The 21,619-nt window shown below is 45.5% G+C and overlaps 1 protein-coding gene across 1 annotated transcript in view; it reads left to right on the top strand.

Annotated features, from left to right (window-relative positions):
• Positions 1-5,350: 5,350 nt before the first annotated feature.
• Positions 5,351-21,619, top strand: part of LOC147701845 (CD209 antigen-like protein D) — a 51,530-nt gene continuing 35,261 nt past the window's right edge. The window contains exon 1 of the mRNA XM_086930477.1: positions 5,351-5,706. Within this exon, the coding sequence (XP_086786603.1) occupies positions 5,589-5,706 (118 nt within the window). The 5' untranslated portion in view covers positions 5,351-5,588. The remainder of the gene's footprint in view (positions 5,707-21,619) is intronic.

Consider the following 21,619-nt stretch of genomic DNA (forward strand, 5'->3'; position numbering starts at 1 on the left):
ACTCCATTGAACTTTCTTGCAAAGCCATCATGCTTTGGAAAATGGCAGCCAAAGAATTAGACAACAAACAAGAATGAACTGGAGTGGTTCAGTTTAGACCACTTGGACCCTTGTTCATCCCCTGCATTAACACAAATTCTGGGCCCCCGGTGTACAGCATCGCCTCTCTCTGTTCAAAACTTCTTTTAACATGAAAGTTTTACTTAATGTATTTTCTATGGACGATAATTCAGGTCGTGACAGCATTGTGTTTTCATTTCTTTTTTGTTAGCTCCTTTTTAACCCTCAACATTTTATCCAATTAAGTAACCTTGTTTCTTTTTTTTACATGTTTGTATCATTGAACTTTCTCCATTCTTTTATGATTTTTAACGAGATCAAATAAAAGTATTTTTTTGACAGTCACCAGCGATGGATTTGTTTGTGGGGCCTATCCATGGTGTCCTACGGACCATTAAGATTTTGGTCTTTTCATGATAGGGTAATGGTCTATTGAGATTTAACCAGTGTGAAACTTTGTTTTTTAGTGACCAGAAGGTTTCCTCATGGTGATTATTTATTTCAGGAACCCCTGTCAACACTACAAGAAAAGGACTAGCATCAGGTGGTAAATTGGTGTATCCTCCCTTCACTTTGCCCCTTTTTGATTCCCCTTTAGGTTCTGTTGATCTGGTTTAGTGTTATTAGTACCCTGTCCTAGGATTCCCTGGTCTGTTTGATTGGTGGCTACATGGTTCAGGGTAGTTGCTTTTGGGTTATTAACAGTCTTATCCTTTGCCGCTGGCCTTAGGTTTAGTCACATGTGGTGTTGGTAAAGACAGTGAACTCTGAGCACCATCTGGAGTGCACTTCGGCGTTGGTCCCACTATGCCAAGACTTGTTAATGTTAATATACTTTTTTCCACCTCAAGTAACTGATTTTCTATAGACGTCAATCTTGTTTCAAGAGGGGTTAAAAGTTTCCTTAAAATGTCTCCTATGTACTTCAATAGGATTTCATTCCCACCATCCACATTACTAGTTTCAACACCTCCCAAATTTCCCAAGTTAACTATGTCTTGCGAACCCTCAAACCAATCCCATTTCCCTCATTATTCACCACATTTATTGTCCCAATTCTTTTACAATTTTGGATTTTTTCCTAGCATAAACTGAGGCATTAGGGCGTTTCCTTTTGGTATCGCACCCTCCTTCCTCCCTTGTAGCTGCCTCGAGCTAGTCTCATCTCCCTGGGCATCTATTTCATTGGTTGCACCCAAAGTTTCATCCACCACAGCTAGCCCTACAGAACTTGTATTGTCTACCACAGATAGCATGGATATTTTTGAGGTAGTTGGTATTCTGGAGACTGAAGCTGGGGTATGATGTATATCAACGAGCGTGGTAAGTAGAGCAGAGTTAGTCACGTGTTCGGGAGTTCTAGCTGATGCTATATGACCCAGCGACGACTTTTTTGACATTGCAGGATCGTGTGACAATCTTCTTGCTGCTGCTAAATCCAAAGATACTCTCTGTTCCATTAGATGTATACCCATGTCTATTACAGAATTGGACCAGGTAATAAAATCATCAAGGGTGCCTGTAAGCTGTTTCCCCCCTTTAGCAGCCCTAGTTCTGCTTTCTCTGGTGGCCATTTTTTTCTACCCTGTCTATGTTTATATTATGCACACTACAATAATGCTTATATATAATACAAACACTTAATACAGTGTGCAAACAGTAAAAAGTAAGAAGTAAAACCAAGGGGGGTTGCCCGGTCCGGTCTGGATCGGTTAGGAACGGGCTAGAACGGGCCTGCCCTTGGCCCGGGCTTCGCCCGGCGCACGCCCGTGCGCGTCCCGCGATGCGTTAAGTAACCCCTGTTAATTAGGTAAAGGCAGGGGGCGTGTCCGGCCGGGAAGAGGCCGCAACTGTGTCAATATCTGGGCTGCTGGTCCTCGCAGTCCCGGTATGCTCTGCACCAATGTCCGCCCAAGGCACACAAGCAAACTGCTAGCGAGCAGTTCCCGTGCAGCGGGGGCCGCGAGCAGTAAAGAACAGGAGGCAGGGGGGAATTTCCGGCCGGGAAGAGGCCGCAGCTGTGTCAGTATCCGGGCTGCTGGTCCTCGCAGTCCCGGTATGCTCCGCACCAATGTACACCCAAGGCACACAAGCAAACTGCTAGCGAGAGGCTCCCGCGGAGCGGGGGCCACGAGCAGTAAAGAACAGGAGGCAGGGGGAGGGTCCAGCCGGGAAGAGGCCACAGCTGTGTCAGTATCCGGGCTGCTGGTCCTCGCAGTCCCGGTATGCTCTGCACCAATGTCCGCCCAAGGCACACAAGCAAACTGCTAGTGAGAGGCTCCCACGGAGCGGGGGCCGCGAGCAGTAAAGAACAGGAGGCAGGGGGGCGTGTCTGGCCGGGAAGAGGCCGCAGCTGTGTCAGTATCCGGGCTGCTGTTCCTCGCAGTCCCGGTATGCTCCGCACCAATGTCCGCCCAAGGCACACAAGCAAACTGCTAGCGAGCGGCTCCCGTGGAGTGGGGGCCGCGAGCAGTAAAGAACAGGAGGCAGGGGGGCGTGTCCGGCCTGGAAGAGGCCGCAGCTGTGTCAGTATCCGGGCTGCTGGTCCTCGCAGTCCCTGTATGCTCCGCACCAATGTCCGCCCAAGGCACACAAGCAAACTGCTAGCGAGAGGCTCCCGCGGAGCTGGGGCCACGAGCAGTAAAGAACAGGAGGCAGGGGGAGGGTCCGGCCGGGAAGAGGCCACAGCTGTGTCAGTATCCGGGCTGCTGGTCCTCGCAGTCCCGGTATGCTCCGCACCAATGTCCGCCCAAGGCACACAAGCAAACTGCTAGCGAGAGGCTCCCGCGGAGCGGGGGCCGCGAGCAGTAAAGAACAGGAGGCAGAGGGGCTTGTCCGGCTGGGAAGGCCGCAGCTGTGTCAGTATCCGGGCTGCTGGTCCTCGCTGTCCCGGTACGGTCCGCACCAATGTCCGCCCAAGGCACACAAGCAAACTGCTAGCGAGCGGCTCCCGCGGTGCGGGGGCCGCGAGCAGTAAAGAACAGGAGGCAGGGGGCCTGTCCGGCAAGGAAGAGGCCGCAGCTGTGTCAGTATCCGGGCTGCTGGTCCTCGTAGTCCTGGTATGCTCCGCACCAATGTCCTCCCAAAGCACACAAGCAAACTGCTAGCGAGCGGCCCACGCGTAACGGGTTACCCTAGCAGTAAAGAACAGGAGGCAGGGGGGCGTGTCTGGCCGGGAAGAGGCCGCAGCTGTGTCAGTATCCGGGCTGCTGTTCCTCGCAGTCCCGGTATGCTCCGCACCAATGTCCGCCCAAGGCACACAAGCAAACTGCTAGCGAGTGGCTCCCGCGGAGTGGGGGCCGCGAGCAGTAAAGAACAGGAGGCAGGGGGGCGTGTCCGGCCGGGAAGAGGCCGCAGCTGTGTCAGTATCCGGGCTGCTGCTCCTCGCAGTCCCGGTATGCTCCGCACCAATGTCCTCCCAAGGCAAACAAGCAAACTGCTAGCGAGCGGCTCCCGCGGAGCGGGGGCCGCGAGCAGTAAAGAACAGGAGGCAGGGGGACGTGTCCGGCCGGGAAGAGGCCGCAGCTGTGTCAGTATCCGGGCTGCTGGTCCTCGCAGTCCCGGTATGCTCCGCACCAATGTCCGCCCAAGGCACACAAGCAAACTGCTAGCGAGTGGCACTTCAAAAGAAGCACAAAACAAGAACGCAGGCCCTACCTTAAAGACACTCTTTGTCAAAGTACAATAACACAAGCACTTAAACCTGCTAATCAAATATATGGTTTTTACACGTCAGAGATGTAAGGCCTGCAAATATAGCAAGAATTGCAAACAGGTTAAATTGTCTCCAAACAGCAAGCCATATCTGATCAAGAAACATGTTAACTGCAACACAGACCATGCCTGATATGCCCTGAAATGTCCATGTGACAAGTTTTATATCGGCAGTACTATCCATCCGGCAAAAAAGAGGGTTTTAGAACACCCAAGGGCGATTATAAAAGATGACAAACAATACCCGATAGCTAGACATTTCAAAGCAGCACACCAACAAAACACTAGTCTTCTATCATTCTGTGTTGTAGACACCATCCCTTTGAGAGAGAGAGGTGGCAACAGGGTCCTAGAATTGAGACTTTAAGAGTCCAGATTAATAATAGAATACCAGACAATACAGCCTTTTGGACACAACATTGACGAGGAACTTTCGGTCCATTTGTGTTGAAAGGATAACAGGAGCGCCCGTCTAGTAACAGACATACAATAGTGTATGAGGTCATTGGTTAAGTCTGTATCAATTTAAAAAGTCGTCCTTTTGCTGTTTTCATGTATGTCTTTTAACCATGTTATATGAGCCACTTTGTGACCCTGTTTTTATCATGTGTATTTTTTACAGATCTACCACCTAAGGAGTTTTGGATCACGAGTTGGAACTCTTGTTGCACAGATTGAGGAGAGTAGCAGAGATTTGAGAATAGACCCCGGGACTGGTAAAGCATAGATGGGTGGTCATTACATGTGTTAAATCATCAATTCCCCTGAGAACCCAATTATTAGGTTGTCCAACAGCTACCCACAATTATATATTCATCAACCCCATCTCAAACATGCATCTAATCACATCTATGCATCAGTTCATTCCACCCATCGACCCACACACATTATTCACCAATGATTCCATTCACCGAAATCCAGATATTCATTCACACTCATCCACACATTCATTCTTTTACACGGAGAACGACTTATTTACCTATTCAAACCTCCTTGTATGAACCTACATCAAACCGTCCGTCCCAACATCCATAGATCCATCCAACAACCCATCCATCCACCTGGCCAGCAAATGTGCGAATATCTTGTTTGTGCCTCTTTTAATGTTGTCATTTGTGTATTGTCTTTTTATGTGTCTTCAGCCTTGGTGTGCAGGGATGTCTGTATGCTTGCTGCTCTGTGCCTTTGTATTGGTCCTTTGAAAATATGTATTTTATTAAAGTAGACGGAAGATAAAATACAATATATTGTTCATCACGTTTACATATTTAAGCGCACGTCACCGCCCCTCCTTTATTTTCCAATTGGTACGCAAAACTTTCTACTCCGGACTCCCAAAAACATTCTTTACTTCGCGTCTCTCTCCATCTTGTGAGCTTCTGTCGTAGTGTTTAGACCGGAGCAACCCTGACAGGAAATTCTGGCTCCACAGCTGGCGCTTCCGGGAAAGAGGGAAAACATGCTGTTGCATGAGGCCGTGGCTCCAAATTTCGAAATGTTTACCGCGCTGCATCTCGTTACCCGGTGGTTTCCTGCATCCATCTCGTTAGCCTTGTTGTGTCATTGCCCAGCAAGCACACACCCTGCTATTTAACCGAGGTTTGGGCTGTTGGTTTCGCTTCTCTGAGCCAGTTTTTGACAGGTCCGTTGAGAAGCGCCTAGTGCCGCTGAGACAACGGAGATTTAACCTGACTTTTTAACGCGAGAGCATTTGAACTTAAGCCGTGCTTCGCTTTGGAGTCGGGCACAGAGGCAGACGGTGCGTTGCTTTTGAAGGATCCTCTTTCCCTGCATTGCTGTCCAAGACTTGAAAGATGTCGGCTCCCTCCGTTTACCAGGACTTGAACTACCAAGACAGCAACGTCTACTCCGTGCTAGAAGAAGTACCGCGAAAGCAGCAGCAGCCTTATTGGAATGTGCCAACTTTACAAGGTAAGACCCATGTGTACTCAGATTTCCTGCATTGCTGGCAAGGGAGCGCTGCGTGAAAAATGGAAGCGCTTTGTTGTGAGACGGGCAGAACATAGCACAGCACCAGGAGTACTTGCCTATGGCAAAATCGGTAGTGTTTGCCTAAATCTGGATGTGCGCAGAACGTAGAGCCTCGTGCTGTGGCACATTTGAGATTCGATGCTGTCCTATGTAGGCTGTGCGCAGGCGGTACATAGTTCAGCGCGATCTCCTATGGGGTCAGACAGAGCCACTTTGTATGGCTTTTCATGGCCTCATAAATAAGTGTAAGGTACCACGGCATAAGTGGCTATGTTGCCTTACACTGCATCATGGAGGCATTCCATGGGCATTGTGGTGGGTGTTCATACGCAACACCCATAGGTTTTGAAGCATTACCAGATTTCAAGGATCTGTAAACATAGGAATGCATCAAAACCGTAAGCCTCCCAGGGCAGGCATAACAATGAGAAATATCTTTATTTCTCCTCGTTTTTTCGACTTTCTATGTAAGCTGCAGAATTTCCACTTTCCATGTGTGCTAAATTCTGCAGCGTACATAGAAAGAGGGAAACGCCTCCATGGATTGTTTTTGTGCATGAAGGTGTCCCATTCTGCACAAAAAAAATCCTTCCAACAATGCAGACACCCTTGCACCATGGTTCAAGGGTGCCTGCATTGGTACTCGGCTGGTAATTGTGCGCTTGCTGAAAGGACTGAAAATACACTATCTCGTAAATACGGTTCATTCCTGCCATTTCGAATTGGCGTAGGGCATTGCAGCAAAATGACTTGCGGTGCTGCCCTACTTCAAATGATTGTAATTGAGCAGCCGTTGTCGGTAGTAGTAGTTCCTGCAGGGCGGTGACGTGGGGAGGGGGAGGGGCAGGGTGGGGATTAGTAATGTATGGATCACGGAGTTTAACAGGTAAGTAAACATATAAAGTAAACATATTGGGCTTGCCAATTCACCTGTATCAGTTAAGGGAGACAGCACTTGCACTGAGCTGGGCAGCAGGCCACAGTGCAATTTCAGATTCATAAACATCAGCGTTTAAGCAAAATGTGGTGGGGTGGCCATACAGAAAGGGCACTTTATGACAGATACAATCAAACACCAGATGAGCTGGTATACATAAGGGGAAAAGGAAATGAATGCACAAAAATATGGAAGGACAGATGTTTATCTATATTTATTATATGTTTGTGCTCTTTGTTGCTGAATTCAAATTTGAATTAGAAGAAAGATTTGTGTCAATACCTAATCAATACTTAGCTCCTTCATAAAGGAAGCCTCTTCTTTAAGAAATTCAATTTACAGGGTATTGGAGTACGTCTGTGACCATTCAATCACTGTCCTCTTTAGAATGATCACCTTTTGTAACAATGTTTGTATATGTGTGGGGATTCGTATACAGAGTAAACATAGCTGGTAAACAAAGTAACATTGAACTGGCCAGACATATCTTAAGTTTCCTCCTGAATAGCAGGAAGGTTAAAGCAATTCAGATAGTAATGTGGGTTGTTTAAGCAGATCCTGAGTGAATAAAAAGAGAAAGCCTGCCTTCAGGTCTTATATTTCTTTTATTCTTACTTGTCTCCCATCTGACAATGTCTGGGCTTCTTATGCGACAATGTTTTCCAAAGATGGCTAGTTTCTTTACTAGGTATGCTGTGGTTTGGTTTCTGAAGGCCTCATCTGGCGAGGCAGCGGTTGTTGGTAATGAATTGACGTGAAAGGGGGAGACAGCGAAGTGTCTTCACTATTGGGGTGATGGGTTCGAAAATAGTTTCTCCTGTTACTTGCAATGCACTCTGCAATCAAATGCATAGGACTGGATTCATATTTTGAAGGTGAAAGCACGTGACTAGTCATGCCAAGAAAAAAAGTGCATTATTAGGTATTATCTATTTAAACAGATGCTGGATACATGGCTAATATGCCTCCACTTAAATAATATCACGTTTCACCAGATTCCTCTGGGAAGTATACTTTATATTCAAAAATATACATAAAACGCATTGACTGCTTTCAAATCACATAAATATAGCAGATATTCCTCAAACATTTTAACATTATGCTAAAACTTTCATCCAATAAATTATGCAGGCCTTGCGCCGCCGGTGCGTCACTTTTAAAATGGGAAAAAGTGACGTACCAGTGGCGCAAGGCCTTCATAAATGAGGCCCTAAGCCTTTCCTTTTCCTCATGTTTGTATTGCGAGGGGGGGGGGGATGCCTCCACCGACCCTCACCCCCCCCCCCTCCCCCCCCCCGCCCATAAAAAAGAAAAACCCACCTTGCAGGACCAAATCTCCCATAGTTCCAATAGAAACACTGAACCATAAAATAAGTATTGGGGTAGAAGAAGTAGTGACCTTCAAAATTGTAAATAAAAAACCAAAAGAGGAATACTGTGCCAAAGGAGGATGCTAACAAAAAGCATATTGTGATTTCCAGCAGGATCACACAGGAGCGCCTGATATTTCAAAGTCTGTGTTTGAAAACACCTCAAATGTTACCAGACGAATCACTTCATGGGCGTCTGTTGCTTATATTCCACCAGAACTGGTCAAGGGTATCTGGGGGCGCTGCAGCACCTCCGGCACCTCTCGTTCCAGCGGTGACGTTTGCACTGCTTTACAGAGGGGCAACTAGAACGACATTTCGGGGGAGGGGGGTAGGGGCTAAGAAAAAATTTCGGGGGGGTGGGCTGAAACTTTAAGCAATAGGCTGAGTGGAGCGGCAGGGGCTCTTGGAAGGGGTAAAACAACAACAAAGCCTACATTCCTGGAGCCTGTCTGCCACTCACGACAGGGGGGGAAGCCCTTTGATTCCAGTAGGTGTTGCGCGCCTGCTGCTTTATGTGTCTGGCACACCCACAGTGATCAAAGTGCGTCACTGCCACAGCTGACAAAACATCCAGCACAACTGGAAAGCGAGAAACTGCTGCGTCACTGAGGCATGTTGTGAAACACACACTTGCCGAGTCAGTGCCGAAACACCCATTGAAAGACTAAGTAGGAGTGTTGCTGTAAATGGGTCACGACGGAACTCCAGGCTGTTGTCATAACGTGGTGTGAGTCAGCGCACAGCAGTTTTCATAGCTACTAAAAAACTCGGCTAAGAGGTGGAAGCAATTTCTGTTTTCCCTTTGCAGAAAATGCCTTCTATTATCTTTGCAAAGCCCGACATTTTCTTATTGATTTAACCCTCTCACTGTTTCGTAAAGGGGCCATCCAGGCTACAGAAAAACAATTCTCTTATCTCCTGACACTTACCAGCATCCCTAGAAACAGCAATAGGCATTATAAAATGTTGCTTTGTTGCGTGAGGTCAACTTAGGTTTCGAGATATACTGAGACATCAATCAATGGATGGGCCCTTTAACTAGATTCGCCATCTCTTTCAAAGGCGTTTGACACTTTAATGAGAATGGTACGTTTTATATGGCCTACAAAAAGTGTCCAACATATGTCTGAAAGAGCTCTTCAAAGGAAACGATGTTGGTGCAATATTCTTCACTCCTAGTTTATTGACATAATATTAACATTGTGTGTAGTACATACATGTTCATATTCCCTGTTTATGATGGAGACAGCAGCTTTACACGGATGTACATGTGTTTCGCCCTTTGCGAATGTATGACGATGCAACGGGTACCACAACAACGCATACCATCACATCGCATTTTTTACATTGCATGCATCGTTGCATCGCATGCATTTACTACGCAAACCGTTACCTCGCACTCCGCCTCCAGATGCATGCAAAAGACCTTCACAACACACATATACGATGCTGTAAGTGTGTGCACATTTAACCCCCATGAACTTGTGCATATCTCTGGCTTCAGTGTTTAGGTGTTGACCTTCCAATTGTTCTTCATGATTCACCAGTATAATAGCAAGTGAGGAATTCAAAGTACGTTATTAATGAAAGGTTTGACATGGTAATTGAGACTATTTGCTTGATGATGTAAGAAGAGAAAGCATGCTGTGGATGCATCTGTAATTTACAAAGGGAGGCGTCCATTTTGCTGTAGAGAGAGAGTGTGTGTGCGTGTGTGTGTGTGTGCGCATGTGTGGGTGTGTGTAGAATGCTAGGCTGTGGGTCCTAAGGGGCTCATTTATGAGCCCCTGCATCACTTTTGTGCCACCAGTGCGTCACTTTTTTTGATGCGCCAGTGGCGTAAAACATGCGCCATGTTGCGCCATATTTACAAAGTGACGCATCTAATTATATGCATAACTTCGTAAACCCCTGCGCTACATTATACCTGCACCAGGTATAATGTATGCAGGGTGGGCGTACCCCCGCAACAAAGGGTCCCAGGAGTGTCGAAGCAAAATCTATGAGATTTCGCTGCGCCACTTCTAGGACGTCTTCAGCCCGGCTTGCTTGAATCCAGTGGCAAAGTGAGCAAGGGACTCACGTCTGAGCATACCCTGCCACACTTATGGCGGCCAAAAGTGGTACAAAAGAGGGTGGTGATGGATGGAGCATTTGAATCAATCAAACACTCACACCCAGTCAAAAGATCTGGGTTTAATCCATCACCGTTCTTTAGCCCACTGGCAGGGTATGCTCAGACGTGAGTCCCTTGCTCACTTTGCCACTGGATTCAAGCAAGCCGGGCTGAAGACGGCTGGAATGCTAGAAACCGGTCCTCGGAAGCTTGTTTCCGGTTCAGGGAAGACATGGTTTGGTAGTTCGGGCTGAACTGTTCCCATGAGGCACAGGGTCAGACTGATTTGCATATAGCCATGTCTGAACTGGGGTGGCAGAGTGGGCTAAAGAACGGTGATGGGTTAAACCCAGATCTTTTGACTGGGTGTGAGTTTTTGATTGATTCAAATGCTCCGTCCATCACCACCCCCCTTTTGTACCACTTTTACTGATGTTAAGCAGGATGACAACCTGCAGTGTAAAAGGGAGCCCAGCCCAGAGCCACATCTGAAGACCAACAAATGTCATGGAGCTACTGCTCATGCAGCTCAGAGACCCAAGAGGGCCACACACCCAACACCACCACCCTCAAGCCACCCCAGACCTCCCCCGGACTACCACTGAGACAGCGCAGAACAAGACAGCTGACCTTCCTAAAACGGTATGGCCCCCAGCCACACAAGTGCAGAATGTGGGTAGAGGTGGGAAACAAGTATGTGTGAAGGAGGCAAGTCACCCATGAATAAGAATGTACACAATGCCAAGTGTGGCTGTTATGTGCTGGACAGACTTCATAATGCAGAGCACAGACATGTCCATGTGGACATATACTGCTGGTGTTTGTAGTGTTGTTGACAGTGGATGCAACCATGTTACCTCAGGCAGTGGGGAAGACCTTGGTCATGTACCTTTGTCGCCCCCCCGCCGGTAAGCGTAAGCAGAGTGAGCTGGTCCAGAGTATGCCATTCCAGCGTAGGGGTGTGAAGAATTTGCCCTGGGCCCTGGGCGTGGTTTAGGTTTGGCCTGGACAAGAAAGTAACTAATGCGTGTGTCTCTGTTGTATTGTCGGCGCCACCCGGCCCACAATCAAAAATGTTGCAATATAGCACGCCCCCGGAGGGCGGGCTCGCATGAATGGAGAAATGAAGGAGTGCAAGACCGCTCTGGGTCTGGGCTCATACATGCCAAGTGTTGTGTGTATCTGTATTACCGCAGCATGTGCCAAATGCCTAGCCCTACTCGCAGCGCTTGTTCAGCCAGGCATGAACTCTACATCTGTGTCCACCCTATCCTTACCATAGGCCTACACTCACGTGGCTTCCCACCTTCAACGGCCAACAACACAGTGTCATTGTCAGGCTTGTGGACATGTTCAGACAGGCATGACAATGGTGTGGCTTAGGAGTGCAAGTGATGCAACCGCGCAGCGCACATAAGTAAATGGGCTGGTGGGGAGTGAGGAGCAGCTGTGAGGCAACGTAACACACAGTGATGCCGCTCATTTACCACATGCAAGACATGTCAAACATGAATCCGAAAGAGGCACACAACCCACTCCACTCCCAACAAGCCATGTCACATTTCCTGAATGCAAGCAGATGTCAAACTAACATCAGGGATGAAATCTACTTTGTCTGAACTGTCAGGCGGGAGCACATCTGCACCTCCGACCTCGGAATTGCATGTGCCAGCACCCCCTGATAGATACTGTAGCAGCTGATGATGACTCCCACGCTACGCACATCCTGGCGAAAGACCAACATATACACATCCCACAGACAGAAGTCCTTGCTCGAAGTTATCTTGCATGGAATGACCTTCACACATACTCCCACACCATTCCAGGTGTACAACTGTTGCACACTAAAACAACTAATTGATCTGAGCTGTGACATTTCATCCACAGAACTGGCACAGGTCAGAACAGTGCCTCTTCATACAGAGCAACTGACAAAATGGCAGAACATCCCAGACACATGCACAACCCCTCTTACTTGGAACTGTACCAAGCACGTATGCTACATTCTGACATACTGCAGCATTGGTCTGCATGTTGTGGCACTTATTTTGTCCGTACCGACACGCATATGCTAATAAAGTCTACGCACCTTTACTTGTATTTAACTGTGATGAGTGTTGATTTGAATATCGATGTGTGTCTCACTGCCTGATTGGCTCACTGCCATACGTGCACATTGATAGCATTACCCAGGGAGTACTTTTTTGTTGAATCACTATCCCTAGATCATTCCATACTTACAAGCTTGATTGATCATAGCCATGACACATCTGTGTGAATTAGAATGTTTTATTCACATTCAGTGGAGTGTTGAAGCTGGACCTGCACAGGGCCATGCAAACCCCACTTTACATTGTTGCCCCTTGGAGGGCCAGCCAGGGTCCTTTAGGGATTGACAAGTTCATCGGAAGTGGAAGATTTCAGACCCCAGTGTGATTGCCGTGTCATTGGTAACCAGACAAAATATGGCAGTCCATGTCGAGGTCCAAGGTGAGTGTCGCTCAGTATATCGGGGGACTGTGGAAGGTGTTATTCCAGGGCATGATGCAGAGGGCAGAATCAAGCTGAAACCGGCCATATGGCGGAGATGAATGCTAACACTTCATTCTTACCACAAAGCCAGATTCCTCATCATCTTCATCCTCTGATATGTCAGGTGCCTCATACTTCAGGGGCAGAGATGTGGATGAATTGGTAGCAGCAGCATTCATCCGCACCAGGCCTTGTGGTGGCAATGCCATGAAGAGGATCTGCGTGGCATGGAAGATCACAGCTACATCTCGCTGGTGTGCAGCCGTGGCAAACATTCTTTCCACCTGCATCCGCTTCAAGCTCTACATCATTCCCCTTATGTGTCCCAGCTTCCGGCTGACATCTCTGGAGCCACTCTGAATAGACAGTAGTTCTTGGCTCAGAGTCATGACTCCAGCGATGTCAGCCATGTATTGTTGAAGAGCTTGGAGCGGACAATGGGTGTCCATTACGGGCTGTAAGTTGTCCCTGATTGGACTTAGACACCCACATATGGCATCAAGTTTGGCTGCCATGAGGTCGAACCCCACCCACAGCTCATCAGCCATCTTCTCCTGGCACCCTAACACACGGCGTTGGAATGCCATCTGTTGGTCGTGTTGGTCCTGTGAAAACGCCGTGGTGGTGGGTGCTTCCTGCTGTGTGGTCTGTGCAGGGGTTCGGGTCTCCTCGATGCAGCTGGGCTGCCCTGCTCCTGGAGTTGGGGTGCCAGAGCTGTCCATGAGCTGTAGGAGGGCGTCAGTGTCGATGTTGGGGAGGTCCTCTTCATCATCAGTGCTGTGTTGTTGGGTCTGCTCTGCAGGAGGTGTTGATTCTCCCTCTGCAATGTGAAGGGGAGATGCATATTGACATTGTGTTCACATGTATGTTCACGCATTGTACAAGTTTACTAACAGACTGCATGACAATGTACATTGTGACTGCTTGTGAGGAGATGCCTATTTGATGCGGGACAGTTGTCATTTCCACACCATCACGGATGTGAGGTTGAACTTGTACATTGTCATCTCACAGTTTCCTGGTATGCCAAATGCGAATGGCCATTTTCTACACACAAGTGGCAGCAGGTGTGTCCTCTGTTCTGTTGTGAAAGTGTTGCAGTTTGTATCACATTGTTGTCAATGTTGAGGTGCTCTGATTCTTATGTGTGTGTGCTACATTGTGGGTGAGTTGCCCCTTATGCTCTGATTTGGCTGACCCTTATCCCTTTCAGGTGGTGTGCCTTTCACTTATGTGCTTATACAGTGCTGTGATGTTGCAGAGTTGGTTAAATTGGGCTCTTGGTCGGAGTTGTGACTCTTGGGCATGGTTTGTCCACAGATATGCTATACTTAATTGTGCATATATGCCATTGTGTCCATTTCCCCTCTTCCCTGGTCGTTACTCACCCTGTTCCTGTTGGCTCAGGTCATGTTGTGCTGTGTCCGGTCCCCCAACTCCTGCTACCGTCTCCCCAATGATGGTGCCAGGCTGGTCCTCCGTGGGCTTCTGGGGTTCTGATTGTCCTCTGTACTTGCTCTGGCTACCTCCATGGTGCTTCACAGTTGTTTTTTGTTTTTTGTTGCCTCTTTTATAGTGATTTTTCCCGCCTAACTTGTGGGACTTGCAGGCAAGGGCGCTGCTTATCTCTGAGGTTTTTATCACAGTTGGGCCCATCGCAACTTTTTTCACATTTGGGTTTAGATTTTTATCGCTGTCCTGGTGATTTTCTCGCGGACATTTGACAAGTTATCGGGAAACTGTCACATGTTACTGCCGTATTGTGAATACGACGTTAACTCAGAGTTATTTTCCCGCGATAGACGGCGATATGAAAATTTGCCTTAACCTATTTTGCCGATGATTATCACACATTCTAGAGAATATCCCCATGTGTCCTTCCGTTTTTGTGTGGAACCTTTTTTTTTTGTTTATTTTCCCTGGCTGCACACATTCACACCCTGTCACACATCTTGTTTATTTTCCCTGGCTGCATGCATTGAAACTGCTTTTGAAGGAGTATCCTGCATGCTACTTCGGTGCCCATAAGGTCAAACTGGAATTATAAACCCATTGGAAACTAACTTGGTTTCTCACACAGAGAAATACATGTTGATTCTTTCTGCCTTATCACTTTCAAATTTCATCCGTCGCCCTGAAAAAAAAACGCATCGCCATCACCTTGTCTCCCCAAGGAAATCATTGACTTTTTCCTAAAATTAGCTACTGTAGTAAAGATGTGTGGTCAGTTTTATAGGCGAGCCAACCAAATATATGGGAAATTAGTCATTACCAATGAAAGTCTTTCGAAAACGAAACCAGGAGCCACACTGCCATCTTGTGGTGAATTATTCTCATTACGACAGTGGCTGAACATCTACTTTATCTCAGTGAGATTCATAGGGAAAGCACATGGAAACCTCACAGTTCTCGTTCAACTACAGGCAAAAAAAGGCCAAAAGCAAGTGAGGCACTGCTTTCTGTCAGTAAAGAGAAAATCAAATCTTAACGCTCATAAGGAGGCGACATTGCAATAGATGCAATAAGGCTCCAACATTTTTAATACAGAAACCGGTGGGTATAATTGCTAGCACTTGCCCAAAAATAAATTCTTTGCATTCAGAAAAGATGAGGACTACGATGGATTTGTGGTAGTTCTCTGGCTACCTATCTCCATTGTTGCGATGGAGTTGGTAGGATCTATAATGGAACACCTGCTTTTAACAGCATGGAAACCATGTAATGCAGGAGATTTCCTGCAGTGCACCAGTGTCTTCTAATTCACAAGAAGTGAGTGGCATACATAATTAAAGGCAAAGCCACCAGGCAGCACAAGATTCCAAACATCAGATCTCATTCGGAGTCACCTGTTTCAAATGGATACGCACAAAAAAAGTAAAAACATACACCACCGGGCCAATATGCACTTGTTCTACTCAGCACGTTTAACTGTTGGACGCTGCAAATTATCTTTAGTCGGCCATATGGTTTACCAGAATGGATTAAAGGCTTACAATATACATGTACAATGTTGTCACCTACATTTCATTTGCAAAACATCCTACGCTCTTCACCTTACCTCTCAGGGCTCCAATTTGGAAATCTATTTTTTCACTGCTATATTTAACTTCTAAACATGCAGTCACAAGTGCAGTTACCTTGCAGGCACCAGGGTCATGGTTTCAATTGTACAGTAGGTGTTGTGATTCTGGAGCCCAAAGCTCTAGGAACCCCTGCAAACACCAAATATTGCAATTTTTTACAACTAGTTAGGCAGTCAGAAGTGCAGTTACCTTTGCTATTACCAGGCAATAGGGTCAGGATTTGAATGGTGCAAGCAGGCGCAGAGGCACTTGGGCCAAACGTTGTCAGAACTCTTCTAAACACATAATATCGCTCTTACATCAATTCATTCTATTATTTCCCTCTTTCATTTTTTATATTTTGCTATTACTCACCATCACAATACCACTAGTAACAGCACAATATGTTGCCATTTTGTACATAAACAAGTCATAACACTTTAACAAACTCGATGTAACTTATATTGTCCAACTACCCAGCAAGCCACAACTTACAACAAAAAACAAAATACTATTAATCATGCAGGCCAAACATAATGCATTGAGCAATTCTTGTTTAATCCACTAACCTTCCTTTACCTTTATCTACCCCTGAACCCTAAAAAACCCTTACCCCTTTTATCTCTGCTCACCCCATATCCTAAAAGCCCTTACCTTTCTTTACCCTCTCTACCTCAAACCCATATGTGAATTCATAACTATACCTTTCCACCTCCTTTTACTCCTACCCTCCTGTGTACCCTAAAAATCCCTTACCTGCACTCACCTCTAACTGCCACAAAGCACTATCTTACCTTCCGTTTCCTCTACCCTCAATTAACCTTAGCCATCCCTTAATCCTTACCCACCCCTTCATCCTTAAATTCACTTTTTTATTACAAATTATTTATGTCATGTAAAACAAAAAATAACTTACCTGTGATATAAAGTACAGTGAGGTAAACTCAAAGAAATGGGCCTGTGTAGTATTTACCTGCGTGGTTCTTTACTCGCACTGTAATATCCTGCAGGTTAAAGATCGCAGGGCAAAAACTGTATACTGCCCCAAACATCTCCATTATTAAGTATTTATGGGACCAGATTCCTTCCAATAGGAAAAATGCCATGCAAAAGAAAAACAGAGGAAAAATGAATACGCAATTCCACATTAACCTCATACATCTGCATATCCAGTTTGCTGACATTCCATAGGAATCGGGCTCTGAGCGGCAGATGCACGTATGTATTGGTATTTATATAGTGTGAACCTAAATAGGAAGCAATAGAGGGCTGCACATTACATCAATCAAGGATCACATAACTACATTTCATGTTTGTCCTTCGATATTGTGTCCTGGGAGATTCCTACCTCTCTGGACTGAACATCTTCTACAAAGTCAAAGAACACTCTGCCCGGTCTTCTTGTGATCGATTAGCGAACATGGCTTGGCACTTAGACGCAATATACATTTACATCTACTGTTTTCAAGAAGACATCTCGTAACATTTACACCAAGATGCGTCATTTTGAAAGAGAGAATACTTTCTAGCAGAGCAAAGGTCCTAACGAGGGAGAGAACCACTGCCTGAGATGTAGAACAACTACCTATGCATAGGAGGTATGGGGTTCATCACTAAACCTATATATCTATATTATAACTCTGCGTTTCCATAGTTCGGGTAGGCTGAGGCAGATAAATAATTCACTTTGGTAGGGCTTCTTATTGTTTATAGTTTGCTTGTAGCACTCCTTGCTATGTTGGGATGCATATGTTTTCTAGTTGTAACACAGATTTTTTATTATAGAGCATGATCGGTTTCAATGAACATTGTAAACTATTTCAATGGTTCCCTGAGGGGACTAGAATGCTCTATTCTGAGGTGCTAACTTACCTGTCTCTCTGGTTAGGTTAGGAGGGCAGGTACAGCACTATGAGCTAGTTTGGATTGTGGCTCATAGGTAATGATGTGGTATAGTTACTCAGTCCCTACATACTGATGTTCTATGTTCCCAGGCATAGTTCTGTTTGTACAGAATATCCCTGCAACACCCAAAGTGGTGTCCCATCAGTTCTAGACCCTTGCTTGTGGTGCTAAAGGTGCCCAGCTAGCCAAAATCGTAAACCTCAAACTTAGAAAACTGCTCTTAGAATCGAGGGAAGACCTGTACGTGCCCGCTCGTTAATCCACACAAGGTGCATTGCCTCTCGGTCTGACGTTGCAGCTGTTCATGCTACATTCTTCTCCACATATGCAAATCCTGTTCAGCTGTCCTTCGCTGTTGCTTTCAAACTGCATTTCCTTTTATCCAAATACAAAAAAATATTTGAACACAAAAGCTCGAAACAACAGTATGGACTCTTGGAAGTGGTAAAACTTAGTGAGTCATGAATCAATTATTTTTGTCCTGAATTGATTTGTTTCTCTCTCAATTCAATTACTATTAGATTTGAATCAACTAAACTGTTCAAGAAATCAAATTATTTTTACCTAGACTCAAGAATCAATCAGTTATCTGTAGGAAATATTACTTCATTTGTTATTTACTTTTCATTAAGAATCAATTTGTATTTGTTATTCCTTGGTTGGCTTCTATCATATGTTAATTTATTTTTGCTGTGAATCTATTTATTGTCATTATTTGGAAAACAGCCATTATCACGTAGCTGTTACCATGCATAACCTTAGCAATACATGCCTTACAACGTGTTTACCTTTACCACGCAGAGCCTTTACTATACATGGTTTAACAACTAGTATAAATTACCACTCATGCCTTAACAGCAAAAATTGTTGTAAAGGCGATAAAGGCTTATGCGTGGCAAAGGGTATCAGCGCTCAAGACTCTAAGCGAATGGGCAGGGGATGGAAGGTGTTGGAGGCACTTGGAGGGACTTCCTGCTTCTTGCCTGTACAGTGCCCCAGGGGAGGCTTCAGAGCATTTTTGCCTGCTGCCTTTCTGTGCAGGGCAGCGGGTGACTAGTTTTAGGGCACAGGGCAGGGGGCTGGGTTGTTTTTAGGGTTGGGAGACCGGGTTTAGTGCTCAGGACAGGGGACAGTGCATTTTTCAGGGCTGGGTACCGGTTTTAGAGCTCAGGGTGAAGGGCTGGAGGGTTTTTAAGTCTAAGAGGCCAGTTTTAGGGCTCAGGGCTGGGGTTGGGGTAGTTTTGAGGATTGAGGGCTGAAATGTGGAGTTCAGAACGGGGGCCTGGGGTGCTTTAGAGCTGGGAGGCTGGTTTTAGGTTTTAGGCCTTTGGGTAGGATGGTTTTCTGGGCTGGGTGAGAGAGGGGAGTGTTACATAAGGCTTAGGGCAGAGGTCTTCAATCTGTGGAGCCTTGGAGTCCTGGGAAGGGGGTCCTGCATTTCGAGGCCTCACTTCTGCCTGACATCCACAACATGTGCGGGATGCCTCATTCCGATCGATCGCTTAAATAGTTTCAGCTGAAGTTGAGTCTCCTGTGCTATGAAACAAAAAGGCCTGGCAGACAGGTAAAACAATCCTTTGTGCCAGGGTGCCTGCTTGCCTGAATGAAATGTGTGAAATGTGCGATATACATTGATCTGCAAATGTAAAGGGTGCATGGGAGTGGTTCTGGCTTTAATTGCTCAAATCACTCCAAACATTGTGATGGCAAAGATGTAAAAAAATTTTTAGTGGTAGTACCAAGAGTCAACAACTGGGCTGTGAAGTGCATGCTTTTAGTCGTAATTTACACAGCGCTTAGTACCCAGGAAGAGGTGTTGAAGGGACAGTTATGCAAAAAAAAAACGGCATTTCATTATGGTCTGGTATTATTAAAATCTACATTTTGGAAGCTCCATTTTACCCTACAGCTATTTGCACAGTTTATTAGCAGCCTATCTTATAATGTGTGTAATGCAAGTGTAAAATAATGACTTACACATTCACAGTCTTTTCTGTCATAGGCTGCGACCTCGTAGCGCTAAAAATATACAAGTCACTTTTCTCCACTGCACCAATCAAGATTTAATTTAGTGTCTCTCTGGTCACACACAGAGCTCTGCAGTACATTAACTAATAGAGGTTTTATAATATACTTCAGTGCTTCTCCCACTAGCAACGTTTTTAAATTTATTTTTCATTTAAGCAACCCATTATTTTATATGTAGTTCCCTGGTGGTGAAAGAAAAAACTAGCAAAATATTTTGGGGTTGATTTAAGAGAGGCTTGCGCCGCCAGAGCGTCACTTTTTTTGAAGCTCCAGCGGCACAAGTCTCTCAATCAATTTTATGAGGTGACGCAAAGTCACCTTTGCGGCTTTGCGTGGCCACATAAATATGGAGTAAGACAAAGCAGCGCAAGTCGCTGTAAAGCCTTACTCTATTTCAACTAGGCATTCCATGGGCATTGCAGTGGGAGTTCCCATGCAACACCCCTGGATTTTGACACTGCCCCTGATTTACAAAACCATGTAAACCTGGGGCAGCGACAAAACCTTACGCCTCCCCACGGCAGGCATATTAAAGAGAAATGTTTTAATTTCTCCTTGTTTTTTCCTCTTTCTATGTGCGCTGCATTCTACAGCACATATAGAAAGAGGAAAACCCCTCTCAGAATGATTTTTGTGCTGGAAGATGCCCCTTCCTGCACAAAAACAATCCTGCCTACGTTGGCGTAAGGCAAAAATCTTTGTGCCAATGCATGAGGAAAGGACAGGAATGAACCATATTTCATAAATAAGGTGCATGCCTGCCCTTTCACATTGGTGTAGGGCAGTGCAGAAAGAAGACTTGCAGCGCTGCCCTATGCCAATTCCTTATAAATTAGGTCCTTTGTTGTTAGCCACACATTTGATCACACCCCCACGCTCACTAACCTTTGGTTTGCTAAACACTGTTATTTCCTCACTGTAAAAATTATTTGCTGTGGGAATTGGGGGCGTTTATGGTTGTGGATAATCGTCAATGATGAGGAGTTCCACAAGAAATTTGTGTTAGGAGGGGTTCTTACACCTAAAAAGTTTTCACAGGAAGTCTTGGCATCAAACAGTTCGAAGACCTCTGGCTTAGGGGCATGGGAGGGTCCGTAGCGGGTGGCAGCAGTTGCAAAGTGGGTCTTGTGATCACACATAACCTGTACCACCCATATGCCTTTACCAATCATACCTTTACAATAGTATTAGTTGTAAAGGCATGCATTGTAAAAGCATATGCGCTGTAAAGAAATGCGTGGTTATGGTATGAGTGGTAATGGCATGCATGATTCCATCATACAACCTCATTATTTAATGAGTTTTTGTCATTTTTCAACTAGTGCTTGGAAGGAATTTATTAGTTTTTGTCATTAATCAATTAATGCTTTAATCAATATTTTTGTTAGCAATCAATTCAATTTTGCCAGACATAAAGTGTTTTTCCTCTAATAAATAGATTATGCCACTAATTATCTCCTTCCTTGTTATCATAAACCAATTAGTTTCTGTAATAAATCATTTATATTTTTGTCACTAGTCAATTAGATTTTGCCAGAAATTCAGCTGCTTTTGCACTTTCAATAATAGGTATTTAACTATTGTTAATTTAGTTAATTCGTTTTGTTTCAAATGTTTTTATATTTAAATAGTTTTTGTCAGGAAAGAATTTTGTTTTTTCATGAAGCAGATTACTATTTTAATGAGCGACATTCTTTCCATAAATGAGCTAGTGAATGTATTTTAAGAATTATCGGGGGTCGTGACCAAGACACGGAGCGAAATGGCCACCTGATCCACTAGCCCGTAAAACCTATCCCCCTCCCGTCTATCCAACCCCAAAATCCGACTCACTGAGGCTGAGGAGCGCACTGGTAAGCAAGCGGGAAGTCATCCACTGACTCCCTTTGCTAAAAATCTC

The sequence above is a fragment of the Lissotriton vulgaris genome, chromosome 7 (assembly GCF_964263255.1).
Source record: "Lissotriton vulgaris chromosome 7, aLisVul1.2, whole genome shotgun sequence".
In the NCBI taxonomy this organism is placed as follows: domain Eukaryota; kingdom Metazoa; phylum Chordata; class Amphibia; order Caudata; family Salamandridae; genus Lissotriton; species Lissotriton vulgaris.